This window comes from Acanthochromis polyacanthus, chromosome 10 (genome assembly GCF_021347895.1).
Source record: "Acanthochromis polyacanthus isolate Apoly-LR-REF ecotype Palm Island chromosome 10, KAUST_Apoly_ChrSc, whole genome shotgun sequence".
NCBI lineage: Eukaryota > Metazoa > Chordata > Actinopteri > Pomacentridae > Acanthochromis > Acanthochromis polyacanthus.
This window is the reverse complement of record NC_067122.1, coordinates 36,358,571-36,368,326: the sequence shown is the minus strand read 5'-3', so window position 1 is coordinate 36,368,326 and position 9,756 is coordinate 36,358,571. Positions and strand designations below refer to the sequence as shown.

At 38.1% G+C, this 9,756-nt stretch overlaps 1 protein-coding gene across 1 annotated transcript; it reads left to right on the top strand.

Annotated features, from left to right (window-relative positions):
• Positions 1-1,031: 1,031 nt before the first annotated feature.
• Positions 1,032-6,694, top strand: dcps (decapping enzyme, scavenger). Its single transcript, XM_022214008.2, has 6 exons — positions 1,032-1,262; positions 1,624-1,774; positions 3,349-3,494; positions 3,575-3,688; positions 5,845-5,955; positions 6,059-6,694. Exons 1-6 carry the CDS (start codon positions 1,071-1,073, stop codon positions 6,323-6,325), a joined length of 981 nt encoding a protein of 326 aa, XP_022069700.2. The 5' UTR covers positions 1,032-1,070; the 3' UTR covers positions 6,326-6,694.
• Positions 6,695-9,756: the final 3,062 nt, after the last annotated feature.

Genomic DNA, 9,756 nt, shown 5'->3' with positions numbered 1-9,756 from the left:
CTATGCAGCAAATGACTTTACTATAACTGATAAACTGTGACGAAACTATACTCAACAAAAATATAAACGCAACACTTTTGTTTTTGCTCCCATTTTTTATGAGATGAACTCAAAGATGTAAAACTTTTTCCACATACACAATATCACCATTTCTCTCAAATATTGTTCACAAATCTGTCTAAATCTGTGACAGTGAGCACTTCTCCTTTGCTGAGATAATCCATCCCACCTCACAGGTGTGCCATATCAAGATGCTGATTAGACACCATGATTAGTGCACAGGTGTGCCTTAGACTGCCCACAATAAAAGGACACTGAAAGGTGCAGTTTGTTTTATTGTGGGGTCCACTCCCCTTTGATGTCTGTGTGAAGTTGCTGGATATTGGCGGGAACTGGTACATGCTGTCATATATGCTGATCCAGAGCATTTATTTAATACCTGCTGCTGTAGATATTTCAGAAACTCAGAGGACAGACAAATGGCTGGAAGCAACAAATTCAACTTCAACTGATGGGTCTCATTAATCTACTCTGTTATCATCTGTTTATACTGCAGTAAAACTCTAATACTACAAAAATATGAAGGTGTAAAATAAAGGTGTAAAATTTTAGGGGCAAAGTAAATGAGATCTGGGTTTCGGCACGCAAACTGTGTCTTTTCCTCACTGTGGTGTTTTTTGGACCAATATCACTGCTAAAATGTAGAAAAAGGCGCTAATGCAGACAAGAAATTGACAGGTTAAAATGCTAACAGATTATCAGAAAGGAGTGCATGTCTGAAAAACACTGTTTTCGAAAGTACAGTAGTAAAAAATAATTAGTAAATTAAGTATGTCTGATGATAAATCCAATATAGTTAACACTATTAAAATTTAAAAAACAGAAAGTGCTTATTGCTTTAAAGCTACCCGAAATCCTCTTTGTTGGAGAGCAATAAGGTTATTGTTTTAAAAAGAATTAAAATGATAGAAAATACTCTCGAAACGTATGCGCATGCGCGATGTTCGGTTCGGAGAATTGAGTGGGATATCCTATCCACACAGACGATCTTTGGTTCCACCAGCAGGAACATGGCAGACTCGGCGGCTAAAAGACAAACAGACAGCGGACCTGATGATTTAAACGTGGAAGTAAAGAAGCTGAAACCTGACCATGAAAACGGCCGACAGGAAGCTGAAAGTGAAAATATTCTGTCTGCTTTTAAAACGTCCGCCGTGTTGAATGACTCCGCCCGAGAGAAAACCATCTTCATCCACGGAAAGGTTCTGTTTCTGTACAGTTGGCTCACTTTGCTTTGTTTGTAGTCGATGTTTGGCTTGTTGTGACTTTGTTTGTAAACCTGAGAGGTAGGGGGAAAGATTTCTATTAATATATTCATTCAAACTGGAGCGAGTAGTTCGGAAAGCTAAAATATAGCATTCACTTCCGGTATGATATTTCAAAATAAGAGCAAATGGTGATTAGTGCGTTATTACGCTGGTGTAGAGATAAATCTGCCGTTGTAATCAAGTGCTTTATGGCGAGGATTAATCCAGTCGAAGCGAGTTTGACTGCAGTATAGAGAATAAATGTACAGTTATTTGTTTTGGAAGCTGAAGTGTTGAACTGTCTTCTTATCCTCAGGTGACTGATCAGGATGCTGTGGTGATCCTGGAGAAGACTCCCATCAGACAGGACTCTCTGGATGAGCTCTTTAGTGGCTCCTCACTCAAGCTGGAGATGAGAAACGACATCTACAGCACGTATCGGCTGCAGGCCCCCCCTCACCTTAATGGTACAACCCCAAATATACACATTCAGTTGTCATGTTGTTCCACCTGAGGACTGAACCATAAAGCAGGACTGATGGTTCGCAAGGGAGCTTAAAGTTCACCTTATGTTGCCCCATGAACTGGTCCAGTGTGGTAATTCCATCTAAGATTATCATTATTATTATTGTTATTTCTGCTCAAACCATCACTGATCTCGTTGTATAGAGCATAATATGTGCGTATTTAAAAGATATTTGTGAAAATATAGCTTCACATCTCAAGTACTCTCCACAATTTTTAAAAATGTTACTGTCCACCCACTTTCAGCACATTTTGTACACATTGAAATTAAAGCTCTGTTTAAGCAACAATATCTCAGGATCTGTTAAAGACATGAAATTCAGAATCTGCAATGTTTGACAAGCATATCCAAGAATCTCCTATTATAAGTGAACTAAAATAAAAAAGGAACAAACCTTTGAGTGCGTTTTAACAATAAAAATGCTAAAGGCATTAGTGCTATTTTGTAAATCACGTGTGACAATAATACAAAGCAAAATATATAGAATACTTTATAATATCGCATATTAGAAATTAATTTTATAAGGGATTGAGCTTTTACCACAAGTTGTAGCACAAAAACAAAAACATTGGTAGATGATCTCATCCAAGTAGAAGAAACCATCTATTTTTATTATTTGTGTGTTTCCAGTATTACAGATTCACAATCTCCATTTTCTTCCCCCAGTTTTTCTTCCTGCTTTGGCACCAGTGTTGGTTTCAAGTTGTTCAATATTTTTTTAATTCCTTATGTTGATTTAGGATGATTGTTTGCAGCTCTTGACCCATCAAACATTTGTGACAACCACATGCAGACACTTTTGTTTGACCTAACAGCTTCATGTGGCCTCAGCCTGATGTCGGTCATTAGGTTTAATACACTTCATTGTCCAGCCCTGTGGAGGAAAGCTAGCTTGGAAAATCCAAACTGAATCTCCATGTAATCTCCTCTCTCCATGTTAGGAGATACAGGAGAATCAGTTTGGCATTGTGCGAATTGAATCGCATTTCCCTCCCGGGAAAGTTTGGTACGACCAATCATAGCACGGGAGGAGGGAGTTAATGCTGTGTCATCTTCAGCACCTGGATTACCCATAAAACACCTGCGCACCTCCCGTAACCAAACACAGACATTAACAAAGTTATTCCTAACACCGCTAATTGTTCGGAAGGAGTCTTTTGTTGCGTAACCTTTTCAAAAATAAGTGTTGTACTTGAGAGTACCCCATGTATTCGCAGATTTTTGTGACAAAAACGGCAGTAATCATTCACCGCGACGCTTTCTCGGCTGCATGCCATTGTTGTTTGGACTACATGGACTTCAAGGTCGATTTGTTTGTGCGTCACATCCGTGTTACGCTGATTGGTTCCTTCTCGTTCAAGCTGCATTCGTTAGCCCCTCCTTTTTGAAATTGTCTCCTGTCATCGCAATGCCAGACTGCCTTTATTTGTATTTATATTAATACATAAATAAAGTCAGTCTGGATTTTTCAGGCAAGAGGAAAGTGATTTTAACCTGTTTGTTTCTGTCCCGCAGAGATTAAGACCACAGTCGTCTGTCCGGCTACAGAGAAACATGTGAAGAAATACCAGCGTCAGGAGAGTTTCCTGGTGGAGGAAACAGCAGAAGACTATCAGTCCATCACGCTGGCCTACATCCAGAAACAGAGCTTCAGCATGCAGGTCAGCATCCTGGAATAACCTCCTCTGCTACTCTTTGTACTGCACACCTTTACGTTTTCCCATCATTTGTCTTCCTTCAGTGGGTTTACAACATCCTGGAGAAGAAGGCCGAGGCCGACAGGATAGTCTATGAAGATCCAGACCCACAGGTTGGATTTGTCCTCCTTCCTGACTTCAAGTGGGATCAAAAGCAGGTGAGAGAGCAGGAAAAGTGATCTCTGTGAAGCTGCTGAATATTTCCTTTCTGGTCAGCAAATATCAGACTTTACTGAAGATGTTAGGAAGCAGAGCTGCACTATTTATCATTTCAGCAGTACTCACATCTGTAGAAGGTCAATGTGCAGTAAAACAAATCAACTCAAACACATCATAGCACAGCTTTGACTCATTTTCAAAGAATAATCTCAGAGAGAAGTTAGTCTGATAGATCATAATTCAATCTAATTTAAGCTTAAATTACATGTCACATAGTTGAAATGCTGGTTCTGCAGCAAACTGACAGAGGAACTGCAGAGAAACACTGAAAAGGAAGATTTGATTGCAAACAAATCATTTTGCATGGACAAATTTCACAACAGAACTTATGTTGACCAAAAAGAAGTAATCTGTTTCATGCAGTTTATGCCGCCAAATGAGGCAACACAACTAAACTAATCATCTAAATCAGTGACACAAAGTTCAGAAACAAAAAAAAAAACGTTTTAGATTCTGTTTTTCTGACTTTTTGCAGCTTTGTTACATTTAGGTTTTGTTTTCTATGTAGACACAAGTCATTCTAGGTTAACTATTTCTAAATGCTCTATTTACTTCATCTAGTGAAAATTCTCGTACTTTTTGATATTACAACATATATATTACAGAAAAATTAAATATCAGAATGCCAGTTTTCCCATCATCGTGGAGCTTTATTATGAAACATTTTGTTCATCAATAATTAGGTGACAGAAATGAACATACACTAAAATATCAGTTCAAGAATTCCCTCCTTTTCCAGTTTTCATAAATATTCATCATGCATGAAAATATCTGAACTAGAGCTGTAGTCAGTTTTCTGATATGATTAAATGCCTCTTAGGAATATAATAATAACGTTATTCATAAAGCACCTTTGAGAACAGTCTTTATTGTCAAACATGCAACACGGACAATCAAGCAAGACATAAGGACACAAGGCAGAGCAGTCAATTAAAATAAATAGTAGAAACAGGGTTCTCACCAGGATTTTTTTTCAGCGTAACGGCAGGTCCTCCCGCACGTGCACGTGCATGCTCAATAGACGGGAACAGGTCAATTGACAGGAAAGTACAGCTGAGGTGGGGAGACATAAATTAACCTAGATAGGCACCAAGTCGATAAAAACAAACGCACATGGCGTTATCTGTCAAAATAACAGCGCAGCGGCCCTAATCACAGTGTTAACCCTTCCTGTTCGGCCCCCGACCGTGGTCAGGAAGCCCGGGGTTAACCCCCTTCACTTCATCAGCAGCCGTAGAGGCAAAGACACAGGAGCCCAGCCGCATTGAAGAACACTGCAGCCTTTATTGTCTATAAACAGTGGCTGAACCGCACAGTACCTCCAACCCAGCAACTACACACCTTCTCCTCCTCTACCCAACCGACTGCCATCTCTCTCGCTCACGCTGCATTCAGGGTCGCTGGGACATCTCGCTCTCCCCCTCTCTCACACACACACACACACACACACACACACACACGCTGCTCTCTCCCTCTCTCATGACGGAGCCACACACTCTCATAACAACAGCGTAATCTTTGAAATGCGCTGGCGAGAACCCTGATCTGTCAAAATAACAGCGTAGCGGCCCTAATCACAGCGTAATCTTTTAAACTGACAGCGTAACGGGCCGTTATGACAGCGTAACGGGCCGTTATGCTGAAATGTGCTGGCGAGAACCCTGATAAAGGACAGTAAGTTAATGAATAATGGATTAGCATGCATATTGAACAAGGAACTAGGCAGTTTAAAATGAAAGAATAAGATTGAGGGTTCAAAGTTATAAAGTAAACATCAAAAATCAGAAATTAAAAAAGTAGAGATGACATCACACCATAGAACCAGGCAGTTCACTTGTTGTCATGGTTACTGTGACACTGTGCTGCTATCTCGCATTGATACAGAAATCTTTAACAAATCCGTGGATCCAGACTATAAGCCGCATCACTGCCAAAATCTAATCACTTGGCCGTTGTGTCATTTCTGACCTTCCCTGAAAATTTCATCCAAATCAGTTAGTCTGTTTTTTAATAATGTTGCTAACAGACAGACAGACAGAGACAAACAAGTTTTCTTTTAGCTGCATCTCTCACAGTATCTGTCCTCCTCCTTCAGGTCGATGATTTATACCTGCTCGCTATAGTTCATCAGAGAAACATCAAGAGTCTCAGAGATCTGAGGTCAGAACATCTGCCGCTGCTGCAGAACGTCTTCCAGAAAGGAAAGGTGAGTTCACACTGATCCTTTGGAGACAAACAACAGAAATGAACTTACGAGTGACTTCAGACTGAAGAAAAATTATGCTGAAAGGTGTGTAACTGTGCTTTAGGAGCAGATCCTGCAGCGCTACAAGCTTCCAGCCAGTCAGCTGAGGGTCTACCTGCACTACCAGCCCTCCTACTACCACCTGCACGTCCACTTCACCAAGCTGGGCTACGAGGCTCCAGGCTGCGGCGTCGAACGAGCCCACCTCCTCACGGACGTCATCCAGAACTTGCAGTCTGACCCGCGGTACTACGAGACCCGGACGCTGTGCTTCCCCCTGAGGGCAGATGATGGGCTGCTGGGCAAGTTCAAGGAGGCAGGGAAACTGTAACGACTGTATGTGTATCATCTTCCATTGGGAGGTTTCCATCCTTTTTTAGAAAGTCAGGTATCGTCCAAACATCCATGATCTCCTTTGAGACCAGGTTGGTTGTTGTCACAGAACAAACCGTTTTATAACGGTGTAGCCTTATCTGTTAGCTTTTATTGTGAATTATTTTGATAGACTTGGATGAGTAATTAGCTCATGTTTTTCTAATCATGTTCATATTGATACAGTTTTTACTATAAGATGAAGCGAGAACACAGGAGTCAATGTGACAAAATGTGGTGAAATATTTTTTGGCATTTTGTGTTCTATGTTGTTTTACATGTTTGACTGAATGTTGGCAACTGAATTAAAGTCATTTTTTCTACTTAACTTGTTGAATTCAGTTTATTTATTTTTAAATGTTTGGATAATTTCATGTTTTTAGTTGCAGAAATGTTTTTATCAGGATCAGAATTATCCAGATTTGAAAATCCCTTGTTTGGATATCCAGGATCAGATAACACTGGGATACAAATCCAAGATAAAATTCTCTAAATCTTGCATACTTTGATAAGATAAACTGGAAAACAAATAATAAAACTGATGGTTTGCTAATGTTCCAAGATACTTAATGACAAAGTTTATTTTATATATACATGTACATAAATCTTGCGTTTGAAAGAATATTTATATCTTTAGTGTCCAAGTGCTGCTCTGGCAGGGATTCAACAAAAGAAGTCTCATGACTTATTGTACACTCAAATATAAACGCAACACTTTTGTTTTTGCTCCCATTTTTTATGAGATGAACTCAAAGATGTAAAACTTTTTCCACATACACAATATCACCATTTCTCTCAAATATTGTTCACAAATCTGTCTAAATGTGTGACAGTGAGCACTTCTCCTTTGCTGAGATAATCCATCCCACCTCACAGGTGTGCCATATCAACATGCTGATTAGACGCCATGATTAGTGCACAGGTGTGCCTTAGACTGCCCACAATAAAAGGACACTCTGAAAGGTGCAGTTTTGTTTTATTGGGGGGTCCACTCCTCTTCAAAGTTTTAGATCTTTGAGTTCATCTCATAAAAAATGGGAGCAAAAACAGAAGTGTTTATATTTTTTAATTGTAAGTAAATCTATTAGGAAAATACAAACTGAAACATTACTCAAAACAGGAGTGTCAAACATGCGGCCCGTGGGCCAAAAGCGGCCCTCTAGAGGGTCCAATCTGTCCTGCAGGACGACTTTATACAGCGTGAAGTCATTTGTACATTTTTAAAACTATAAATTTAAAATAATTTCTAGAACTTGACAATTTTTTGATCATACTAGATTTCTCATTGTTCTGTTGCAATTTTGTGTCTCATTTTTGTAATATTTTGCCTTTTTGTTATTATTTTTTGTCGTTTGACTTTTGTCGTTTGTCTCATGTTTTTGTTGTTTTGTTTCTTATTTTTTGTGTTTTGCTTTATTTCTTTATTATTTGTATCATTTTATGTCTTATTTTGTCTCATTTGTTGTTTGTACATTTTTTGCTACTTTGTAATTTTTTTGTCTCATTTTTGTGTCTTTTTTTTGTTTTGCTTTGTGTCGTTCATCTCATTTTTTTATCATTTTGTTTCTCGCTTTTGTCATTTTGTGTCTCATTTTTTAATATTTTGTCTTGTTTTTGTTGTTTTTTTTTGTCTAACTTTATAATCAAAAGTAAAATACATCATTCAGTTCCAGATATCTGTGGCTAAATGTTTTGTGCCTTTGTAGATAAACTTGATCTTTAAGTTGTAATGTGTAAATGATAAATGGAGGCACAATGTTGTTGAAATTGAACTTCTTTTTCTTAAGAAATTTCAGGTTGTTCACAGTATTTAATGAAAAAAAAACCCTTAGATGTGAACATTTTCAGAACATGCTTTATTTGCACTAAAACAAAGGAGAAATGTGGAGCTGTGGTTATTTATAGGTTATGTTATGATATTACTGGTCCAGCCTACTTGAGATCAAACTGGGCTGAATGTGGTTCCTAAACTAAGATAAATTTCGCATCCCTGACTTTAAACAACAGTCATTCAGTATACATGGTGCTTTTTTGCTCGTCTCTTGTACGAGGCATCAGGATCATTCCTTGACGTATTCCAACAGTAGTCAGTGAGCATAGATGGATTCCATTTTCCCTGATAGTTTTTCTCCATGACTGCCCAGCTCTCATCCTGATCCTCTACTTTGCATCCAAATAAAGATAACGTTCCTTTTTCACAACAGCAGCTAAACTGCACTATTCTCATGCAGAGGCTGCCTCACCACAAATATAACAGAAGTTATCTGCGGTGTTTACACAGTTTCGAGGTGTCTCTGGTTCCTCAGGTAAAAAATATGAGACCGTTTGATAAAAGCTGCCACATATGACTTGGACCGATGCTCGTCATGGTTTATGAAATGTAGCAAAGTGTGTAATATGTCAAAGAGGGCATGTTCTATCAAATCATTAGCATAGATGAATATGTTCTACCTTGAGTCAGAACTTGTAGCTCAGACACATACTTAACATTTTAATTAATAAGTGCATTACTTTGGATAGAATTTCAATATTTGACTTCTTACTGTATCTTGATAATTTGAGCCAACCGTCACTTTTGACTTACTTTTTCTTTTTTGTAACTGAAAGTCTGTAAAGTTTAACTCCTTTTATTCTGGAAGCATTTTGCTTGTAGACCAGAGGATCAGATCACCCTAAACCAGATGAAAAGTTTTCAAGGATATCAAATTCAGATTTCCAGCACTATCAATGCGACTGCATTCAGTCTTTCATTAGATAATACTGTAGTGATTTATTTAGTGAAGCTTACCAAGTTTAACTATCTTTCTTTCTGGTATTTTTCTTGAGTGTCTTTAAAAAAACGAAGCTGTTTTTAAAAGGTAAGAAGTGAGTACAAATGTATAAGGTTATTATTAGGATTATTTTAGGAGAATTTCTGCTTCTTTGTTGTTAATATGTGCACTAGTTTGAAGCCTAAAACGGGACTTGTGCCTAGATTTAAAAAAAAAAAAAAAAAGAAAGAAAAGAAAGAAGGAAAAATACTTTTTTTTTTTTTTTTTAGCATTTTTTACCTTTTCTGCTAAGTATTGTGTTAGATAGGTGACATGAGATCTTTCAAACACAGATGTCTTCATGCAGTTCTACTACCAAGTCTCATGTTCTAACTTTTTTTAGCTGCACTGAAGTATTCACTTTAACACAACACTAGGTGGCAGTGTTAATCCTAAAAAAGTCATCCAACTTTTACTGTGAAACTGTCACTGAAACTACAAAATCAAACCTCAACTCTGTTAGTAGCAAGTTTCTGTTTGTCTCTTCTGTTCATGAAATAAATCAAATGTTGAATTGTTTGCTGCAGGTTTTCTAAACAGGAGGGCGGTTTGTTTCCATCAAACTCTATTTAACCTCCAT

Coding starts and splice junctions, on each gene's coding strand:
- dcps (XM_022214008.2), top strand. CDS start 1,071: ATGGCAGACTCGGCGGCTAAAAGACAAACAGACAGCGGACCTGATGAT. Junction 1,263..1,623: donor CCATCTTCATCCACGGAAAG/GTTCTGTTTCTG, acceptor TCTTATCCTCAG/GTGACTGATCAGGATGCTGT. Junction 3,495..3,574: donor AACAGAGCTTCAGCATGCAG/GTCAGCATCCTG, acceptor GTCTTCCTTCAG/TGGGTTTACAACATCCTGGA.